This window comes from Trachemys scripta, chromosome 1, assembly GCF_013100865.1.
Source record: "Trachemys scripta elegans isolate TJP31775 chromosome 1, CAS_Tse_1.0, whole genome shotgun sequence".
Classification (NCBI taxonomy): domain Eukaryota; kingdom Metazoa; phylum Chordata; order Testudines; family Emydidae; genus Trachemys; species Trachemys scripta.
The window spans coordinates 292,216,974-292,240,689 of NC_048298.1; the positions used below are offsets into that span (position 1 = coordinate 292,216,974).

The 23,716-nt window shown below is 42.5% G+C and overlaps 1 protein-coding gene across 2 annotated transcripts in view; it reads right to left on the reverse strand.

Moving 5' to 3' along the window:
* Positions 1-7,761: 7,761 nt before the first annotated feature.
* Positions 7,762-23,716, reverse strand: part of LOC117871006 (fibrinogen-like protein 1) — a 23,408-nt gene continuing 7,453 nt past the window's right edge. For both annotated transcript variants that reach the window (XM_034758554.1, XM_034758556.1), the window contains 7 exons: positions 22,324-22,408; positions 18,780-18,990; positions 17,425-17,584; positions 14,167-14,264; positions 13,994-14,082; positions 9,838-10,028; positions 7,762-9,220 (listed from right to left, as the gene is read on the reverse strand). In XM_034758554.1, coding sequence (XP_034614445.1) covers positions 9,040-9,220; positions 9,838-10,028; positions 13,994-14,082; positions 14,167-14,264; positions 17,425-17,584; positions 18,780-18,990; positions 22,324-22,408 — 1,015 coding nt within the window. In that variant the 3' untranslated portion in view covers positions 7,762-9,039. The remainder of the gene's footprint in view (positions 9,221-9,837; positions 10,029-13,993; positions 14,083-14,166; positions 14,265-17,424; positions 17,585-18,779; positions 18,991-22,323; positions 22,409-23,716) is intronic.

Genomic DNA, 23,716 nt, shown 5'->3' on the forward strand with positions numbered 1-23,716 from the left:
ACAGAGTAGTGTTCCTGAAGACGGGAGCGTCATGAACCCTTCCCGGCCAGCCCACGTTGATGTTGGTGAAACGTCCCTTGTGATCCACAAGTGCTTGCCGCACCATTGAAAAGTACCCCTTGCGGTTTATGTACTGGGTACCCTGGTGCTCCGGTGCCAAGATAGGGATATGGTTTCCATCTATCGCCCCACCACAGTTAGGGAATCCCATTGCAGCAAAGCCATCCACTATGACCTGCACATTTCCCAGAGTCACTACCTTTCGTAGCAGCACCTGAGTGATTGCTTTGGCTACTTGCATCACAGCAGCTCCCACAGTAGATTTGCCCACTCCAAATTGATTCCCAACTGACCGGTAGCTGTCTGGCGTTGCAAGCTTCCACAGGGCTATCGCCACTCACTTCTCAACTGTGAGGGCTGCTCTCATCTTGGTATTCTGGTGTTTCAGGGCAGGGGACAGCAAGTCACAAAGTTCCATGAAAGTGCCCTTACGCATGCGAAAGTTCCGCAGCCACTGGGAATCATCACACACCTGCAACACTATGCGGTCCCACCAGTCTGTACTTGTTTCCCTTGCCCAGAATCGGCGTTCCATGGATAGAACCTGCCCCATTAACAACATGATCTCCAAAGCACCGGGGCCCGCGGTTTGAGAGAATTCTGTGTCCATGTCCATGTCCTCATCACGCTTATCGCTGCACTGCCGTCGCAACCACCACCTTGCCTCGTTTTTCTGGTCCTGGCTCAGCATAAAACTGCACGAGAACGCGCAAGGTGTTTACAATGTTCATGGCTGCTGTCTTGAGCTGAGCGGGCTCCATGCTTGCCGTGGTATGGAGTCTGCAGTGTTCACCCAGGAAAAAAGGCGCAAAATGGTTGTCTGCTGTCCGTTGCTTTCATGCAGGGAGGGAGGGAGGGGTGAGGCTGTACCCAGAACCACCTGCGACAATGTTTTTTGTCCCATCAGGCACTGGGATCTCAACCCAGAATTCCAAGGGGTGGGGGAGACTGCGGGAACTATGGATAGCTATGGGATAGCTACCCACAGTGCAACGCTCCAGAAATCGACGCTAGCCCCGGTACATGGACGCACACCGCCGAATTAATGTGCTTAGTGTGGCCGCATACATTCGACTTTATACAATCTGTTTCCAAAATTCAAATTATATAAATTCGGATTAATCCCGCAGTGTAGATATACCCTAAATGCTTCAGTCTTCACGGCTGAGGATGTTAGGGAGATTCCCAAACCTGAGCCGGCTTTTGTAGGTGACAAATCTGAGGAATTGTCACAGATTGAGGTGTCACTAGAGGAGGTTTTGGAATTAATTGATAAACTTAACAGTAACAAGTCACCGGGACCAGATGGCATTCACCCAAGAATTCTGAAAGAACTCAAATGTGAAATTGTGGAACTACTAACTCTGGTTTGTAACCTGTCCTTTAAATCGGTTTCTGTACCCAATGACTGGAAGATAGCTAATTTAACACCAATATTTTAAAAGGGTTCTAGAGGTGATCCCGGCAATTACAGACCAGTTAGTTTAACATCAGTACCCGGCAAATTAGTTGAAACAATTGTAAAGAATAAAATTGTCAGACACATAGAAGAACATAAATTGTTGGGCAAAAGTCAACATGGTTTCTGTAAAGGGAAATCATGTCTTACTAATCTATTAGAGTTCTTTGAAGGGGTCAACAAACATGTGGACAAGTGTACTTAGATTAGGATCCAATGGACATAGTGTACTTAGATTTCCAGAAAGCCTTTGACAAGTTCCCTTACCAAAGGCTCTTACATAAATTAAGTTGTCATGGGATAAGAAGGAAGATCCTTTCATGGATTGAGAACTGATTAAAAGACAGGGAACAAAGGGTAGGAATAAATGGTAAATTTTCAGAATGGAGAAGGGTAACTAGTGGTGTTCCCCTAGGGTCAGTCCTAGGACCAATCCTATTCAACTTATTCATAAATGATCTGGAGAAAGGGATAAAAAGTGAGGTGGAAAAGTTTGCAGATGATACTAAACTGCTCAAGATAGTTTAGACCAAAGCAGACTGTGACGAACTTCAAAAAAATCTCACAAAACTAAGTGATTGGGCAACAAAATGGCAAATGAAATTTAATGTGGATAAATGTAAAGTAATGCACATTGGGAAAAATAACCCCAACTATACATACAATATGATGGGGGCTAATTTAGCTACAACTAATCAGGAAAAAGATCTTGGAGTCATCATGGATAGATCTCTGAAGACATCCCCGCAGTGAGCAGCAGCAGTCAAAAAAGCAAACCAGGTGTTAGGAATCATTAAAAAGGGGATAGAGAATAAGATGGAGAATATCTTTTTGCCCTTAGATAAATCCATGGTACACCCACATCTTGAATACTGCGTACAGATGTGGTCTACTCATCTCAAAAAAGATATACTGGCATAGAAAAAGTTCAGAAAAGGGTAACTAAAATGATTAGGGGTTTGGAATGGGTCCCATATGAGGAGAGATTAAAGAGGCTAGGACTTTTCAGCTTGGAAAAGAGGAGACTAAGCGGGGATATGATAGAGGTATATAAAATCATGAGTGATGTGGAGAAAGTGAATAAGGAAAAGTTATTTACTTGTTCCCATAATATAAGAACTAGGGATCACCAAATGAAATTAATGGGCAGCAGATTTAAAACAAATAAAAGGAAGTTCTTCTTCACACAGCGCACAGTCAATTTGTGGAACTCCTTGCCTGAGGACGTTGTGAAGGCTAGGACTATAACAGGGTTTAAAAGAGAACTGGATACATTCATGGAGGTTAAGTCCATTAATGTCTATTAGCCAGGATGGGTAAGGAATGGTGTCCCTAGCCTCTGTTTGTCAGAGGGTGGTGATGGATGGCAGGAGAGGGATCACTTGATCATTACCTCTTAGGTTCACTCCCTCTGGGGCACCTGGCATTGGCCACTGTCGGAAGACAGGATACTGGGCTGGATAGACCTTTGGTCTGACCCAGAACGGCCATTCTTATGTTCTTATGTGCATTGCAGAATCAGGACCATCATTTGTACACTAAAATATGAGTTATGGCAACATGGCATGGCATGGCATGGCAACAAATTGCTGAGGAAGTGTCAGCCAGGATCTGGGGATGGGGGGCAGGAGGAGGGACAAAGGTCCAAAGAGTTCAGAGAGTCTTCTTGAAAAAGGGCTAGGGAGAGAGAGAAAGAGAGAGCGAGAGAAAATGAACTCACAATTAGTATGTTCCGATCAGGAGGGGTAAATTATATTTATATCCTTCTCCAGCCTAGTTTAGCTGAGCCTTTTACTCGGAGCTATTTTTCAGCATGCAAGGAGACATAATGTTTTAAGGCACTGGTATTTTTTTTAAAGAAAACAATGTAAAAGGATAGCACAATAAGGCACATCAGGTGTGCATTAGTAGGGCAGTGGGTTGTTGAAGGCATGAGGCAGACACACCCATGGCATGCACAGATAGCCTGCTACCACACAGCCTGGTGTGGCTCATTGCTTAAGGATAGTGAGTGAGTTGTTCAGGATTTAGTTGTAGGTGATTAAACTTTCCCTGCGTACTCAAATAGTCCAGCTGCGGTGAGGGCAGGTCTGACTTATGGGAGGTGAGTCACCGGTTGCTCTGGGCCTGCTCCAGCACGCTGTGCTCTGAATGTGCCGCCGTTTCAGGAGTGGGCTTTGGTGAGTTAATCTGTGTAACATAGTGTTAGGACCAGTTTTTATATTAACTCGCCACTATAAATGGCCAGCCTAGATTGATTACAGTGTGTAAAGTGTTTTAAAACACACCCAATTTTCAGGCCCAATCCAAAGCTCATTAACATTAATAATGAAAGACTTTCCACTGACTTCACTGGGCTCGAGATCAGGCTTTTAACTTGTTTACTGCTTCAGCTATTTACCCGTTGTGTGTCAATGTAAATCATTGTCCCTTGATACCAGTCAGCCCTGTGTTCTTGGGGAACCAGGTGCAGTATCCAGCCTGTCTGACTCATGAAGGACACCCCCCCACAGCCTCTGCTTGAACCAAAACCGATCAGAGAAAAGACTTGCAGAGAGCAGTGAAGGGCGGTGGGAGACACACCTAGACCCCTCCTGACAAGAGTGACAAGACTAAGGCAACTCCCCTAGCCTAATCTGCATCAAAGATGGGACAGGGAGGCATCTCTATTAGCATCAGAATGGAGAACAGAGATTCCAAGGCAAGAACCGCACTGAACTCTGGGACCAGAAAAGCAGGGAAGCACTGCATCATGGGGGATCTCTGCTCCAGATGTTAATGAATGTACGCCTGCACACACCCAGCTCAGCAGTTATCAGACCAATTCTAGTAATGAATCCTTGATTGATATCCAAAATACTGAAGCTGCCTAATTGCATTGAGAGCTCCTTGGAAGGAACACCACCCATAGCCAAGAGTGACCAGCTCCTATTGTCTAGCCTAAAGAAAACCCTTGAGTCATCAGTTTACCCATAAACAAATCTAGTGTTCTACCTTGAACCATTGTTGTTTCCCTACAAAAAAAACCTACCCACACTCCAGTAAGTGGTCTGATGCATGGATCCAACTCTGCACCAGTTCTACTGGGATTTCATCTTCTCCTGACTGATTGTGCTGGTGGCTCTGCCTGTCTCCAGCACTCAGGACCCTGAGGTACCACCATCACCTGGGAACCCTGACCAGTTCAAGCTTCATGGATTGTGAGATCCCAGCTCTCTCTCTCTCCGTTTTCTTTTCTACCTCAGGCAGGTATAGTTTTCTATATATGATTTTTGTAACCTCTAATAATGTAACTGTTATGTTTATTTAGGCTTTCCTTGTGTGGTTATCACTATTATTCAATAAATAACTTTAATGGGTAAGATGGTCGCTTCCCTCTCTCTCTCTCTCTCTGAACTTTACTCTTTTATGTTTTTAGCTTCCCCATTTACTCTGCAGCAACGCTTCTCTTACCTAAGCTAAAGATTCCTGTAGCGCCCAAAAATACTGTCGGATTTGCTTATCAAGTAGGTTACTACCAATGCAATTGTGACGTGAAAATGGGGATAGGGACATGCTGAACCTGTGACATACGAGGGTGGCAGCTTGGAAGTGCTGCTTGACCCAGCCCACTGAGTCCAGGGACATATAAGGGGTCAGCTTGGAGTGCTGATTGACTCGGTCCACTCAGGTAAGGGGGGAGAGAGAAAGAGAGAGAGAGAGAGTGTGTGTGTGTGTGTGTGTGTGTGTGTGCGCGCACATGCGTATCTGGTTCTGGGGCTGGAGGAACCTAGCCCTGGGGAACCTAGGTCCTGCAGGATACCTCTATTGGGAGGGGACTTGCAGAAAGGAGAAGTAGAGCTCCATAGGAAAGCAAAAGTGACACAAGCAGTACATTGATAGAATTACAGACTCCTCCCCTCCCTCCCCCCCGAAGAGTAACCCTAATAAATGACCATACCCCAAAGTAACGGGCAAATCTGGAAACACCCTGCAGTGGCGCGATCTGTGAATTTTAGATCTTGCAGTGCTGCAAGAGCTATTTGAAGGCCTGCAACTGGCTCATTGAGCCTCCCAACGCAGGTGCTCCTGTGGCACCAGAGAAAATGCTGCAGGCGATACGACAGAGCACCACTGTGAACAGCAGTCCGACACCCTGCAGCCACAATCTGCATAACTTACCTTGGGAAGGTTTCAGAGTAGCAGCCGTGTTAGTCTGTATCCGCAAAAAGAACAGGAGTACTTGTGGCACCTTAGAGACTAACAAATTTATTAGAGCATAAGCTTTCGTGGTGCATCCGAAGAAGTGGGCTGTAGTTCACGAAAGCTTATGCTCTAATAAATTTGTTAGTCTCTAAGGTGCCACAAGTACTCCTGTTCTTTTTACCTTGGGAAGTGTCTGAGCCCAGCTGTCTAGCTCAGAGCAAATAGGTACCTGGGTAGTGGGACTTTTCAACATGTATTAAGCAAAAAGTGCCTGTGGGTATGGCAACACTGCAAAAAAAGACCCACAGCAGCGGGTTGCAGAGGCTAGGTCAACTGACTCAGACTCACCCTGCAGGGCTAAAAACTAGCAGTGTAGCTGTTCAGGGTGGGTTGGGCTGGAGTCTGGGATCTGAAACCCAGTGAGGGCGGGAGGGTCTCAGAGCTTGGACTGAAGCCTGAACGGGAAAGTCTACATTGTGATTTTTAGCCCTGCCCAATTCAGTTGACCTGGGCTCTGAAACATGTTGCCTGGGTTTGGTATTTTTTATTGCTGTGTAGACATATTCTGAAACACATTCTGGGACTTGTAAAAGAGTTTTCAGGGCCCTCCACAAAGTACTGCAGGGTTCCATCTAGCGCCCTCTCTCTCTGTGATCAGGTACATCTTCCCCTGTCCCCTCCTATGCAAGGTCTTCTTCTAAAGCAAATGTCTGCTTTATACTATTTGATTAAATTGTTTTAAACCCTTATTTAAATGTTTTAGTGTCAGAGAGTGGCTGTTGGATGTTCTCTGACTTTCTGGGCCAGGATAGCGCTGGCTTTTTGGCACTGAAATTGATTTTCAGCTTCTTGGTGTGTGCAAGCACCTGCCGGTAGCTTTGTCCTGGAGTATGTCCCCAGCAGGATGTTGCCAAAGCCAGGGCTGGCTTTAGGCCAATTCAACCAATTCCCCTGAATCGGGCCCCGCCCCTAAGAGGGCCCCGCGCCCAAGAGCCAGTGCGCCGTACCAGGGTGGCCCGGTTTCCCCAGGGGGCAATTTAAAAATTCAAACGTATGGTAACCCTATTGGTACAAAAAAATACATACTGTGGCACATCCCTTAAATCAGAACTTTTTATAGGGAACTGGTTGCTAAGAAAGAAAGGCTTTTTTTTACGTTTTTTTTTTTTAAGTCATCCCTGCTGGGGCCCTGCCGAAAATGTTCGAATTGGGCCCCACGCTTCCTAAAGCCGGCCCTGGCCAAAGCAATAGTGTTTATAAGAAGTGCCAGTATCAGCCTGAGTAGATTGGAAGCAATTGTTCCATCTTAACTAGCCTCCATGCCTATATGTTGACAGAAGTTTCCTTATTGCTACTGGATTTTGTGCCAAGGGCTGCACTGTTATAGGGTTGTACCATATGGTAAATCAGGGTTGGTAGGAGTCACCAGGTTAGCATGATTTCTTCTGGTAACTTTTCATTTAACAAAATGCTCTAGGTAGATAATTATGGCCTTGCGGTAAGGCTTACTGGTGTGAAGTACAGATAAAGTGAGTAGGATGAGAGGAAGTTCTGGTGTTGGACTCAACTCCACTCCCTTTGGTGACAAGCAAGACTATTAGTCCAAAGATGTAGGTGTGGTTCTCATTTCTCATGGATATGTGCTACCACTTGGACTGAGGGCATTCATGCATTCTTCCTAGGCTGCAGACACTGAGACTGTCTCTCACTGGTGCACTGGCACAGTGGGAACAAAAGTGGACATCAGTCAGCATTTTAACCGATGTGTTGTCTACACTCAAAAGAGGTGTAATGAGAGCAAGATTTGATTCTTGTTTCTCTGGGCAGATGAGCCATCAGGAAGCAGAGCATGTAAAATTTCACACTGAACATCCAGCTTTCCCAATGTTGCTTGATTCAAGAAAATTAAGCTTGCCTTACAGGCCCTGAAAATGTTACTAGAACCAGTGATAAAAGTGTGAGCGAAATGTCTTGGAGCATCATCTCTCACAACCATTTCTGACTTTCCATTCAAATCTTTGTCCATCTCCCAGTATTGTTTAAGAACAGAAACAATGTAAATTTCCATGATTTTTAATTCACACGTGTATGAATATATAATACAAATTACAATGTGTATTTATCTAAAGGAAAAGGAAAATAAATTGAAAAGAACGACTAATTTAAAAGAGCATATTTATAATACACAAAGTGTAGGCTCATTTTACAGCATGGATGTTAAAGGATCTATGTCAAGCCCAAATCTTTTGTTACTAACAACAAATTATCGGAAGAGAATTAATTGTTGGCATTACATTTCTTGTTGTTATTCTATTCTCATTCATTTGTGCTGTACACTTTTCTCATTTCACTTGGCTAATATAATGAAGTGGAAGTGAACAGTGAACTAGAAGAGAACTTTCTAGTTCTCATTCACTAGCACAAAGTCGTCTGGTACAGAACAATGATAAGAACATATAAATAAACAAATTGTAACTGAAATAAAAAATTCCCCAGAATATTTGCATTCATATTAGGCTTTGCAAAGTTAGGTGACCAGATGTCCTGATTTTATAGGGACAGTCCCGATTTTTGGGTCTTTTTCTTGTATAGGCTCCTATTAACCCCCACCTCCTGTCCCAATTTTTCACACTTGCTGTCTGGTCACCCTATGCAAAGTCCACTTCAAAATAAAATCTAAATCTGGGGCCTAGATCTAGCTGACAGCTTTAAGGGTCAAATCCTTATCCCTCTGTTTGTTCTATTTCTGTGTTCTTATATTGCTTACCACATTCACTGACCATTGAAATCAGGGTGAGAAGAATTTGGCCATTATAAGATACAAATGGCTAAGAGGAGTAAGGGCCTGATTCTGCAAGGTGCAGAGAGTTTCCTGCAGGGCCACCCAGAGGATTCAGGGGGCCCCGGGCAAAGCAATTTCAGGGGCCCCTTCCATAAAAAAATGTTGCAATACTATAGAATACTATATTCTCATGGGGGCCCCTGCGGGTCCCAGGGCGGGGCAAATTGCCCCACTTGCCACCCCCAGGCAGCCCTGGTTTCCTGTGAACTGCTGAATACTCTCATCTCCACTAAAGATCATTGGAAAACAAACTTTTGTGGTGTTTCCAATGGTTTTAACAAGAATGAGAGACCCTTACATCCTCCATTAGACCATATGATAGGCATATTCTACTACCCTGGGGGTGGATCCTCAACTAATATAAACTGATCAAATGCCAATTACTACAGTGCAGCTGTGCTGATTTACACCAGCTGAGGGTTTGGCCCTTGATTTCTAAAATCCTTTCTATCCTATACTCTCTCTGTCTCCAATGATGCGGATTCTAGCTGTCCTAGCTGCTTTCACCATTTCCACTCCCTACGTCGACAAAAGATGGAAGCCTGATTTTCATGGCTGTGTATTTCAGGGAGTACCAGAACCCATGCCAGGTTGACCAAACCACTCCATTGTCATGGCGTCCGGTGTAGTTTCCTGTTTTATAGTATTGTCCATTGAGATTTGCTGCGTGGCATCTTGAGGGATGAAAGGGGGAGGGAGGAAAAGGAGACTCCGTTTAAAGTGAGAAGGCATTGCATCATTACAGCAAAATACAATGTATTTTTATCGATATACATTTGAATTCAATGGGTCTATGCCAGTTTACACCTGATGAGGGCCTGGCTTATAAGGGCTTAATATGAAACAAAAGGCTTAGTCTTGCACACTGTCCACATGCAGAACTATTGACTTCAGTGTGCATTCCCTGCACAGAGGGCCTCTGAGACCAGACTCAGTAACTGCTAACATACCAGTAATACCCACCAATGAACTATAACATAAAAGAAATATAATTATGGCCAACTGTGATAGAAAGCTCAAAAATTAATCACCCCAAACTAGAGAAATGCCCTTAACATACACTCTAACGGCCAGTTGAGCCTGTTTGTGGCTAGGAATTGTTTCCTTCAGGCCCTTGGTGCACAGGGCATTTCTCTTATGCTTTTATTATGGAAGTCATCGTGAAAGCTATTTAAACTTCTCTGCCTTGAACAGTAATGAAAAAACAGACTGTTGCTGCACACCCACCCACAGCCTTAGTCCCATATGCATCACTCTTTGAGTATTGGATACAGTCAACTTCTTCCCATACCTGTTAAACCACCAGCCACACTGGTTCTCTTGTGCACAGTTGCCTGCTAGGAATCTGTCATGATCCTTGTCTGATGTGGAGAACGGCATCCCACTGTGTGATGCTGACCACTGGTCTTCAAAGTTACTCCCACCAAACAGAGCATCACCAGCGTTACCAGAATAGGTGCCAACCCATAACCTGTAATTGTCCTGCAAGAGTTAAATGTAAACATTTCTCTGTTATCAGCAGCCTTTTATTTCTTTTTTAAAGCTCATAATTGTTTTCTGCAATATGCTGTGGGCCAAATTAATCCCTGGTATAACTCCACTGAAGTCAGAAATGATTTTGACCTTATGCTTTTTGATATTAGCCTTGGGCCAAAACCCCATCTAATCTACCAAATATACTGCCAAGTTGCTCTCCTGCTACTAAAGGCTACAAGTATTATTCTCTTTCAACACCTACATGATACAAATTGGCTGATCCTGGCAGCAACACCTAGAAATTAGAAGAGTGGCTCGAGGGGCAATGGTGGTGAAGTACCCCAGACTTGTCATCTTGGAAGATTTCAACATACACATTGACAAAGGTTGCAGATGCAAAAGTCCAAAAATTCATCTCCTCTCTTGCCTCCCTAGGACTTTCACAGATCATCTCTAGTCCAGCCTCACAGCTGGTCACGCTCTGGACCTAATTTGCAGCCTAGATGTCAAGACAGAGGACATCACAACCCAGCCACTCTTTTGGATGACCCATCACCTCATTAGGGCAGTGGCCAGAGAACCTTCCAGCATCTAGCCAACAAGAAAGATCAGTGAGTGTGATTTGACCATAAAAACTCATGGACTCCAACAAATTGCAAAGCTTGCTGAAGGACAACAGCACCCCACCCACAGCACCCCACCCACAGCATGAGGTGTCAAGGACCTGGTGAATCATTACCATTCTACACTGGCCTTGGCCACTGTTACGCTGGCTCCTATGCAGCCCCTTCCTCCCCATTGCCCACATAGATCTCCTTGGTTTTCTGATACCTTGCAGTGATTGAAGAGGGGCAGAAACTCGAGTGCCGGTGATGAAAAACAAAGTCTGATTCAGACAGGAGGAAACAACAAATTCCTCAAAGCCTAAGACATGTTGCGTTCCCCATCAGTACCCAGTCCAGGGAACCTAATGATCCAACCAGCGGACCAAATTCGGTAATGAATCCTGATCACGTGCCACCCGAGGCATGTTACACATATGCTAAGAAGATCAGGCCAAGAGTATCTTCCTATCAGTCTCCATTGAGTCTGCCAAATCCTGCCCCAGGGAGTCATCCAGGGTGATAAACCCCTTAGTCAGTCAGTCCTGAGTGCCTATAACCTGCATCAAAACAGAGCACCAAGTATAGCAAAAATCTATCATCCTACTTCTCTGAAAAGATCATGCACATTCAGGAAGGCGTCTTAAACAGTATGGATCTGCTCTGCCTATACCCACCAACCAAGAGCCCTTCTGCATTCCCAGAGTTCAGTACATTCTCTCCTGAAGAAGTTATGGACAGCCTAATGTAGTCTTGACCCAAGACTTGTGGATCTGACCCAGGCCCCTTCTGGCTTGTGAGAGAAAATCATGAACAATTGGTGCCACTTCTGAATGAAATAGTCAGTGTCTCATTTAGAGAAAGAATCTTCTGTTCCTCCTTCAAACACAAGATAGTCTAACCAACATTGAAGAAACTCACCCCAGATACTTCAGTCCAAGCCAATATCCGGTATCAAAGCTCCCATTCCTGAACAAGCTCACAGAGAAGGGTTCAAAAAAGAATAAGGTAATTTCATGGAGGATAGGTCCATCAATGACTATTAGCCAAGATGGTCAGAGGTGCTCCGAGCGTTCCTAAACTAATGATTGACAGAAATTGGGACTGGAAGACAAGGGATTAATGCACTCAATAATTGCCATGTTCTGATCATTCCCTCTGTCACTGGCCACTGTCAGAAGATAGGATAGATGGACCACTGGTCTGATCCAGTATGGCCATTCTTATTCTCTTAAGCTAGCAAAAGGCCAACTACAAGCTCATCTAATGGAAGCTAACATTCTAGATCCAGCACGGTTTCAGGCCAGGACCTGGAATCAAAACCACCTTAGTGGAACAGATGGATAATCTCCTGCTGTCGATGGATAGAACACATATCTATTCCCATCCTTCTGGACCTCTGCGCAGCATTCAACACATGAGATTCTGCTGACTTGCCTGCGAGAGGTGGCTGGGGTCCAGGGTAATGTGCTAAAATGGTTTGAGTCTTTCCTGAGAGGACACACCAAAGAGTAGTGATGGGAAACTGCACTCATTGATTTGTGTTATGCTGATAGTATGCTCAATATTTTACTGCACCTCCATCACTAGACCACTCACTTGTACAATCCCACAAGGATCAGTTCTCTCTCCAGTCCTATTCAACATCTACATGGACTCAAGTGCCAGCAATATGCATATGACTCACAGCTCTATCTATCCTTCACCACATACGACCACACCATCAAGATGCTCCAGTGCTTGGATGAGATCAGCTCTTGGATGAAAAACAGTTGGCTGAAGCTGAACCCATGCAAGACAGGTGATGCTGGTGGGCAGAATTAAGCATTCTGAAGAGTTTTGAGCCATGTTGTAATCTCCATTGGTTGAAGATACACACCCACAACTAGTCAATTCATTCTATAGGAGTCTAGCAAAATCCATTAATAATGCTTTCTACCATCTCCACTTGGGTAGAAACTCCATCCCGTCCTCGCAGATAAAGACCTGGCCTCAGTTGTTCAGACCTTCACCACCTCTTGGCTGAATTACAGCAATGCAATATACCTGTTCATGAAGCCTTCAGCACTTGGAAACTTAAATTAATTCAGAACACTGCAGTGCATTTCCTCGGCACACCGACTATCAAGATCATAGCAGACCTGTCCTCCATTCTCTACCCTGGCTTCTAACAGGAGTTCAAATTAAGTTCAGGGTCTTGATCCTTATGTTCAAAGTGCTCCAAGGTGTGGGCCCAGTATACTTAAAAGATCATATAATGTTCCAGGACAAAAACTGTGGTCTGCAACTATGCTCCTTTGGCACAACAGAACTCTCAATAATAAGAGTAAAGCTTGTCTGTGTGGGAGACACAGCCTTCTCCATGGGCCAGTCCAAGACTGTGGAATGAACTCATCCAGGAACTATGGAGCATCACAAACCTCACCACCTTTCACTCCAACTGCCAGGCACATCTCTTTGATCTTGCCCTCTCTAACATAAACGCACAAAATCAGGTATATTTATATAAAAAAATAAACAGAACCCAAAAATACCCAACAACCACATCCTACCAAACCAAATCACTCCACTGAACATGCTTCTCCCTCTGGGGGGAGGATGGGAGGACAAACAACCCATGATATATGTGTGGCCATGTTGCATACTGCACCACTGGAAAGTGCTCAGATACTACAGTGATGAACACAGTAGTCCCGGAATGAGACTGATAATAGATGTGTAATAACTGTAGGTTTTTTCTTTCATAACATTTGCTTTTACCACTGATTGAAATGGAGTTGTCCAAAACTTCCATAACAAAACTTGAAATATCAAACGCCAACAAAATTTAGAGTGAACTTTGGCCTATTTCAGGTTTTCAGGTGTGAACCATGTAAAATGTTATGTTTTCATATTCTGACCCCAAACTAGACAAAACTTGGCAGTTTTGGTTGAATTTTGCTTTGAGTTTCTGAAATCATTCAAATCTGAAGCCCAAACAAAACTCACAGGGTACAAACCTATATGAAATTAACCTTAAAGAAAGATGCACAATTGAGATGAATCAATGCCCCACATCTGAATACCTCCAAGCTCTGGAAAATTTCATCTTCTGATCTGCTATCAAGCTTCTCTGCTGTCCCTTCTCTCTGTAATGGGCCAAACCAAAATACTGAATCTAACTGCAGCTGAACTTTTCAAAAGTTCACATTTAGGCTCTTTGTGGCTTGGTCCTGTCTCTAGTTGATATGGACCCCTGTGAACAAAATGGATGAGTTTTGCAGAACTTTATTATTAAGATCTCAGCAGGACTCAAGCAGAAGTACTAAAAGTCAAATAGAACCCTCTCCCTGCAATAACAAACAAATCACTGTTGTCTCCATTTCTTACCTGCTCATTCTTGATCTGAAAGTTTTCATAGATTGCATATCGTCTTTCTCCATGCCAGTCCATCAGGTCAATTTTTAGTGAGTTTTCCTCTGGATTATAATGCAGTATCTTGTTAGATTAGTACTTCACAATGCAACTAGTAAGAAGTTGTGCAGATAGAATAATACCCTTACCTCTAGCCAGCAGATCATAAATGTGCTCATTGCCCAGCCAGTATTCGTCATTCTTGCCCTGGAACTGTCCAAATCCTTGTTTGTAATCAGCCCATTTCCTGAAGTGAGATACAACTATCAATTTCATCCCTCTATGTAGAATGCTGAAATTAGGGAGTTTGTATCTGACAATCTCAGTCACCCTATTATTGTGAAATCTCCTGACAAGTGAATCTTTGGCTTTATCTATAGAAACATTTTTCTTACGTATCCTATTCAAAGCATAAGAGACAAGACAGATTTATAGCAGCTCATTACAAATAAATACTAAACAATGTTGACTGCTTTACATATTACGCTCTCTCACTCGCTTGCAGTGGGTTCAATCCTGCTAACACTGCCAGGTGCAGTGCTTGCAGAAGCAGGTCAAAAGTTACTGGACAAATGGAATGCAGGAGATGTCCTAGATTTGTCTTTTAGTAAAGCAGCTGACACTGAACCTCGCAAAATCTTAATTAAGTAATTAATTCAAATTGTCTCCTTACAAGTTACAATTCTGCCTTGCACTCTTAAGCACCCTGCAAACTCAGGACTACTATGCAATATAATAATGAACTGAAAACTGGCTAAAAAGCTGCAAACAAAAGGTAATGATAATGTCTCAAGTTATTATTATTAATCACATTTATTATGGCAGTGCCTCAGGGCCAATCAAAATTGGGTCCCCATTGTGCTAGGCACCATACAAAAAGAAAGTAGTAGACAGGCCCTGCCCTGGAGAGTTTATAATCTAAATAGACAAGACAGTCAGACACAGGGTAGTGGAAGAGGTAGAACACACAAATGGGGTGATCAGTGTGATGGTGGCAAATGGCATGTTAATCTCACTTTTTTTGGGGTGGTGGTAAATGGGCTGAGTTAGGAGTGGATCAGCTAAGTGGAAAGAAAAGGGATGGGGGAGTCAAGGGGACAGGGCAGGGGACAAGAGGGTAAGAGAGGCAGGTGAGGAGACCAGAGGGGAAAGGGGGAATGTTGGATCCAACAACCAATCAGCACAGGGCAGAGAAAGTTGGAGTACATTCCACAGTATTAGTCCCAGCTTTGGCTACTTCTGATCCCACCAGTGGGAGTCTCTGGCCACTTGACAAGGAGGAGGGGAAGCACTGCCTGGATCCTAGTACCTCAAGCGTGTGTATATGTGGAGTGTCTCCTTGCACAGTTCTTGGTCTGGAGGGGGAACTGGCTGGGGGAGAGGTGGCCCTGTCTGGGCCTCATTTTACCCCCGTTCCCCAAAGTACAAAAGTCTCTGCTTTGGTGGAGATATGGGTGGAATACATTGGCCTGTATTGTATCCATATCCCATTTTAAACCCATGTGTAATTTTCTGTCCACTGTCACCCCTATTTGTCTTGAAGCATCACTGCTTGCCTGTCCTGTCCCTCCCTTCAAATATATGTGTTTTGAATTATTTTACATCAGATTACGTAGGCTGTATTTTTCCAAGATGAATCCTCTTCTGTTACGTTCTGCCCCTGGTTTTTTTCTCTCTAGATTCCTCTGTGTTATTTCTATATCCCCATTAGTATTCAAAGATCCTTCCAATTTAGTATGCTTTTCAGATTTCATTAACATACTGTTTAGTAGAGCTGGACAATTTTTTTTCAGCCAATAATTTATTCTTTGAAAAATGCAGTTTTGGGTTGAATTTGGCGAATAGTTTCGGGAAAAATAAAAATGGAGGGAAAAAATTCTGAAAAAGTCAAAATGTTTCATTTCTGCATTATCAATATGAAACATTCTGACTTTTCATTTTGAAATGACATTTAATTTGAAATGTAACTAGATTTATCTTAAAAAAGAGGATGGGTTAAAAAAAACCCAAACCTAAACAAAATATTTTGTTTTAGGACAAAATAATAATTCATTCATACTCTCTTCTCCCCCTCACTCCCCCCCCCAAAAAAATTAGTTTTTCATTTTGTTTTTCATTTCATTTTGTCAAGAAAAAAAAATTGTAATTTGGGTCAACTCGGAATGAAAATGTTTTCAGATATTTTTGTTCAGGCACTGAACCAAAAACTCAGTTATCCCTAGCTCTACTGTTTATTTCCTCTTCCACATCATGAATGAGGATGTTAAATAAGACTGATTAAAACACCAGTCAATGGACCAGATTGTCAGGTTGAAAGTGGCAGGAGGAGGCTTTTTGTGTAGAAATCTCCATGTAAAAGCCATCTTCCCGTCGCTTTCAGCCAAGACAATCTGGACCAGTCTTATTTAGCATCTTCATTAACATTCTGGAAGAGGGAGTAAATAGTACACTGAGCCTTAATAGTTTTCATGATATGAGAGAGAATATATCATTTAATCGGTTCATAGCAGATGGTGGCAGAATCAAAATCATTACCAGATAATGAAATGTCTCCTATCATAATAACCAAAAAGACTTAAACAGACAAAGACCAACCAATGAAAAAGTGTCAGAAGTTCACTCTAACTTGTGATTGAAAGAAATAATTAAAAAGGGCCCGATCCTGCCAGCCCTTACTCCCATAGATTGTCCTTATTTGTGCAAATAGTTCTAATCAATAAGGACTAGAACTGAGTGAATTTTTTTCAACAAATTGTTTTCCATTGAAAAGTGCAATTTTTGGTCCCTGAAACTATTAATTGAATTTGGATTGAATTTGACAAATAGATTTGGTTGAAAACACTTTTTTTTAATGAATTGAAATGTTCTGTTTCAACTTTTAGAGTCCAAACAGCATTTTGATTTCAAATTTGGCCAATTTCAAAAACAAATATCACACAATAAAAAGGGTGAAGTGCACCTGAAACAGCTGAATCAAAACAAAAACTAGGGAAAAAATTAATGTGGAGACACCCCCAATGTTTTGATCGACTCAAAACAAATTGAAAAATTGGAAAACAATAATTCTGAGTTGAGTTGAAATGTTTGTCAATTCGAAATCATATTTTTTGTGTTCTTCAATTGGATGAAAAATTATGAAATTTTATTTTTATTTATTTTTATTTTTGTTCGAATTGAACCAGATTTTTTTTCCAGATTTTTTGGTTCAGTCCCTGAACAAAAAACCTCATTGTTCCCTCATATCTACTAATGACTAAACACGTGAGTGCACATTTGTAAGATTGGAGCCTAAAAATAGCAGCCTTTGATAGTAAGGTGCCATCAGAGATTGGACGGAATTTAAAAATCACAGCAATCCTTAAAGGAATAATTTAAATCCCCACTGAAATATTAACCACAGCACATACCTGTTGAAATTCTCTTTGCCATTACTGCGTCGCTGTATTACAGTCCATCCCCCTCCATCAGACATGTCACAGTACACCAGAAAAGGTTCTCGGTCTGCTCTGGGCCTGATCCGGTAGTATCCATTTTCGATTTTTCTGCTGTTAAACACTGCAGAGCAATCTGAGCAAAATAGTATTGCTTCATAAAACAGTGGAAGAGCAAATAGCTGACTATTGTCAAGAGAAATCATCCATAGAAGTTTGTCTTAGGACAATGATTTCTGGCTCTTCTGTATGGTCCCACCCTGGCTGGGCTGGGGGTTGAATTTGTAAAACAATGTTTAAAGATGGTTCTAGCAAAAATTGTAACACCAGCCAGGATGCATCTAGATTAGCAAATTCGGGACCCATCTTTTGCAGCCCCACCAATGGTAATAGCAGTAGAAGCTGTAGTGCAGAAAGGACTCAGAAGAGTTTATCACCGTCATCTCAACCTAAAAAGCAACAGAGGGTCCTGTGGCACCTTTGAGACTAACAGAAGTATTGGGAGCATAAGCTTTCTTGGGTAAGAACCTCACTTCTTCAGATGCAAGACCTTCTGTTGCTTTTTACAGATTCAGACTAACACGGCTACCCCTCTGATATCTCAACCTAAGACAGCATTAACTTAGATTCTTCCCCTATTCTCTGCTGTGAAATCCTCAGCTCCCATTGAAGTCCCTGAAATCAGGCCACTGATTTAAGAGTTGAAATCAGGATTTCAGACTCTAATTTAGGTCCCCTAGTTTTGAAAATCTTAGCCTAGGGCGAAAAGGTTTGATGTTGTGACAATTGCAAAGCAATATCATTCTGTCATTGCGTGCTTCTGCGGTATTGATTTGTTGCACAACAGAAACCGTGTCCGTGGACCATTGTGCCAGGTGCTGTACAAAAACATAGTGAAATACAGTCCTTGCCCCAAAGAGTGAATGAGACAGGCAGAATGTAGGTGAGGAAGAGAAGTGCAGGGAAATAAAGTGATGTGCCCGAGATGATACACCAGGTCAGCGGCCTTGCCCCAAAGAGTGGATGAGACAGGCAGAGTGTAGGTGAGGAAGAGAAGTGCAGGGAAATAAAGTGATGTGCCCGAGATGACGCACCAGGTCAGTGGCCTTGGGCCATGGATCTACCCTTAGCCCTCCTATGCATATAATAGATAGTACATATTTTAGATTAAGCATTTTTAAAGTTATAAACTTCCTGCACTGATTTTGTTAAGGGAAGTGGATAAGATATAAATATGCCTATCTGTTTATAAATGGAACGTTGCAGCAAGAAATAAATATTTCGATATGCTGAAGTGACAGTGTCTATTAAATTCTTCTGCAACATCCTACCTTGATCGTAGACTATCAAGTTTCCACTAGTTGTGGGTAAAAGGATTTCAGGCTGTATGCTCCTCCTGGCTGAGAACATCTTGCTCTTTGTTCCATGATAGTTGTTCCCCAAGATGTCCTTCAGCTGTAATTCACACAACTGAAGCAAGTCTTGGAGCAGTTTTAGCCTCTGTTGTAATTTAGTGTTGTCTATCAGACAGATGTCCTTATCCTAAGGGGGGAAAAAGAGGCATGATGTAATTAAAGTGGTAACAACAGAGAGAAAGTCTGTAGCTCTTAATTATCCAAACACATACATCTATCTTGAGGAGGCAAAGGGGATTCAAATTTAAAACATCTAACTGGGTAAAGAGGCCTATTATTTTTTGTCTCTAAATCATTACAGCACAGCCTACATGGCAGATGAATTGAGCCCAATGGGGAAGAGTTTTTTGTGCTGATTTTGACTAAGAGATTCCAGCAGTGCAGCATTAACTAACTGGGCCATCAGAAAGTGACTTTGGACAACTGGTGCTCAACTCTGCTATCTTTTAATGAAATCAGTGGACTTATTTGCAGAGTGGCAAAATCTGGATCTTACATTGCAGCCCCATTGGTCCTGTAAGGATGCAGAATTCTCAGACCTCTTATTGTAAAAGTGAAAGATAAAGGGACAGAATCCACTCACAGTTACTCTGGTATAAATCTGCAGTAACTCCATTGAAATCAGTAGTTCCACAGAAATCAGTGGAGTTACTAAAGATTTACACTGGCATCACCGAAAGCAGAACTCACTAGGAAAAACATTTTAGGTGAGAATCAAACCAGAAGCTCGTATTGCTATATTCCTTAAGAAAAAGTCTTAGCAAACTAAGCAACAGAGTCTTATTACGTGGATTTGCATAGCCTGAAGTTTGCATGTGAAGCTGAGTCTAGTTTTGTTTCAAAGCTATGCCAAGCCTTAGATTTCATCTGAAACCATACATTGATTTAGGTGGGCTAACAACTTGACTCAGATTCACGTCACAGAAACCACCACAGAAACCTATTGATGTTGTTGATGACAGAACTACCTTCCTACCACTACCAAAAATGGTTGCTCCAAGTCAGGGCTGATATTAAACCTCACGCTTCAGGGCGTAAGCCAATCTCTAACTATTTGAGATCAGGATGAGACCTAATGTGTGTGTGTGGGCGGGCAGATCACCCCACATCTGCCTGCTGCAGGGTTCTTACACTTTCCTCTGAAGCATCTGCCACTGGTCACGATCTGAGACAGGGACCTGTTGGACCTTGGGTCTGATCCAGTCTGGCAATTCCTGTTTCCTATGTAAATTCTCACTCCTGCCACTGGAGAAGCCAGTGGCCGGTCAGTGTTGGGAAGAACCGACAGTTGCTGGCCAACTGTCCTTTCAGAGAATTCCAGGCATGTGAATATGGACTATGGGCTGGAGACAGAGTAATATGCTCCCCCTGTTGACATTGCCTTGAGTAAGAGACAGCAAGTTGTTCCAGGACCGTCTGTGAGGTGACATTTACTATTTTGTAAGGAAAATTTACTATACACAAAGGTCAAATGTAGAGGCCGGCTATGCTCAGGTGCTTTCTTGTTTTCCTTATTATTCACATTGCAGTTACACCCACCAGGGGTCAGGTGCCATCCAAAAACAGAAGCAGGCAAAGGGCCTGGCCCAAACAGTGAACAGTCTAGGAAGACAAAGGACATGAGCAGTTTTTAATTTGCCAGCTAACAGTTTGTTTGTGCCAGTCTTAAGTATGTAATGCAGTTGGGGTCATGAATTTAGTGCTAGTCTAGGACAGCCTTTCTGTGGTTTATTGAAAGCAGGTTGTGAGTACTTACGGCCCCTATACCACATTTGGAAAGAAAGCCATTGGGTTAATAAGTCACTCCTTATTGTGGTCTGTAGGAACGTAACTTGTCCCTTACACTTACCCAGAGACTGCCTGGGCTACCTGTAGCTGTGCTCTCCCCCGCCTGCCTTTTTACCCCCAGTGGGGGAAAAAAAGAAGTAGTCAGTTTGCTCCAGTTGGTTTTCTCTGTTTCTTCCCTGACCACAGAGCTGTTGTTTATTCTTCATAAGGCTATTTTCACACTATCCTCAGTAATATCAAGTCAACTTAGCTTATGAAAACAAGCTGTGGTTACTTGTGCCTATTCCAACAGGCTTCAGTTCCAAAATGGGGATTTAAGGATGAGTTAGAGCCAATAGTGTACGCGTGGAAAGGCAGCATGACAGAGACACAATGTGTTACTCATTTAGATTTTTCTCTCATATTATCATAAAAATGGAAATTTTGACAGTTATTATTTTAAATGCATTTGTTTTCCCTGTGTGTGTAAAGACTACTCAAGCGAGTAAAGGCATGCAGGACTAGGCCTGACGTTTTTCTGGAGCACCTTCATAGCACCTTGCAGGATCAGTTCTGATAGCTTTAGTCAGGTTGAATAGTACTTTTCTCCAGACGCAGGGCCAGTGAGGCTGCCCATGTAATGAAATACCATTCTGCCTGAGTAAGGGATTCTGAATCTGACCCTAAATGTTATAGAAAGTTAGCTCAAGAAGGGCTCCTCTAAGAAAACACATTTAAAATATTAATGGCCAAACATTTGTATCATAACAAACTAGGTGAGAAAGTACATTCCATATAAATAACATGCATTTGTCTGTATTGTGGAAAAATCAAAGTCAATGGGAGTTGTGGCAACTCATAGGACTGAGCACTTTGTTAGCGGAAATGCTCTGTTATCAGATAGTGCTTCCCATTCAAAGCACCTTCCATCTCAAAGCAGTTTCCAAAGAGTTAGCTTCACTAGCCCCCTGTCTCGGAGGTAGGGGGTATTGTTATCCCAATTTTGCGCTCAGTTAAATTGAGCCACAAAGAAGTGAAGTGATTTGCCTGAGGTCATATGGAGAGTACAGGCACGGCAGAGGCATGAAGAGAATGCAGATCTGACAATGCTATTCTGTAACCTTATGGCCATCCTTCCTCTCCAGCTACCTTTATGGAATTTGATTGCTTGGCACGCAGAGAAAAACACTACAAATAAATCACAAAATGGGAGTTGCAGGTGCTTCGCACCTCTCATGCCTGGGCCCCAAAAGAGCTATTTGCAGATCTCATCCACAAAATTATTCCTCCCTCTGCTTTCAAATACATCCTGAAGACCACCTTCCACTAGTGATGCCTACAAGAAACTAACTGACTGATTTGTGGCACGGTTGTGGGCATAGTCTATAAATCTTACAATACTATGTCCCCATACACACCAACCAACCACAATGAAACCCAACCCCCCTACATTATATAAACACTCTTATTATCTGGATGCAACCAATTCTCACCTGACTGTTTTACCTGCATGCTGTAATACCTTCTCCTCCACTCCTACATCCCTCTGTCTGATTTATCTTTGTAGGAAGTGAATTATTTAGGAGAGGGGCCATGTCTTTTTTTGTGTTTTTGCCGTACCGAGCACACTGTGAAACAATAAATAGTAATCAGCTAACAGGGATGATACAAACTATAGTCAAGTGATACCTACCGAAAGTCTAGGTGCAGGTGAACACAAGCCCACAAGCAGAAGTAGCAACAGCAACCAGGATCTCATTGTAATCATTTCATGTAGCCTGAGGAGAATAATGAATTTACTGTACTACGTGCTTATTTAACTCCACCAAAAACACAACCACAATGAAGTCCTCTATAAGTGCGACAGGACTTATTAAAGAAGGTACATGAAATGACATGGAGTACAAAATGAAAAGAAGATGCATCTTAGAAAGGGCTGGGACTCTCTGGTCCAGACACAGTGCCATGGAGAGACTTAAGTTTGGGTTCCTAGCTCCGTGCCTCCCTGACGGGATGAATGACACTCTAGCAAGCCCCTCTGGCTCCCACGGACAGGCACATGCACTATTTACAGTGCATGTTATTTTACTGGTAATAGCTCTTTATAGAGTGCCTTACAAACTAGTTGGCTGAAATTCTGTAGTCAGGCAAAACTTTCATTAACTTCACTGGTTTTTGCTGGAGTAAAGACTGCAAGATTTGGCCTTATATTCCATATACACTTCACCCACCACTGAAATGCAGTTCAGCTCTGAGGTGGGGGCAGCAGTCAGGCAAGCAACTGGTGCACCTTCCTGCCAAAGGGTGCGGGGAGGGATACATTTGGGCAGGGCCCCAGGGTGAAGCCTCAGCTCTGACAAAATGTGCCAAGGCTGTTCAGTTACCACACTGAGCAGACAAGACAGTGTGGTAACTAAAGTCTCATCTGAAATAAATAAAAACAGATTAAAGTCAAGCACACGGAGTTGAACATGAGTCAAATGGCAAAACTGTCCACAATGTTTTGCATAACAATATTTTGTATAAATAAAAAAGTAAATGTGCAAAAACAACAAAAAACCCAACCCCTCCTCCAACATCTTAAACCCCATAGTTTCTCACAACTGTGGAAATTTAAATTGACAAAAATTGGGGAAAAAAGGCTTAACACCCATAATTTTGCACAATTGTGAAAATTTAAATAAATAAAATAAATGCTTAAAAATAAACATTACTATTATTCATCGAAATTATAAAAACATACAAATAAAATTCTGCCAAGCCTAAAAATATATTTGGAATCTCTTGCATTAAACAGTTGCTCAAAACCTAATAATTTTGCTTGATTGTTACCTAATGCTAATCCTACTTGTTCTGAGTATGAGGAGACTAAAATCATGTTTATATCAATGATGTTCCTTAAAAGGGAAAGGTTCCATTGCCATGCCTTATTATTCACATTATTTAACTGTAAAATGCAATAAAGAATTATTTATTTAAGCATTTAAATGAATCACTGAAGCTAAAAGGCAACAGAGGGTCCTGTGGCACCTTTGAGACTAACAGAAGTACTGGGAGCATAAGCTTTCGTGGGTAAGAACCTCACT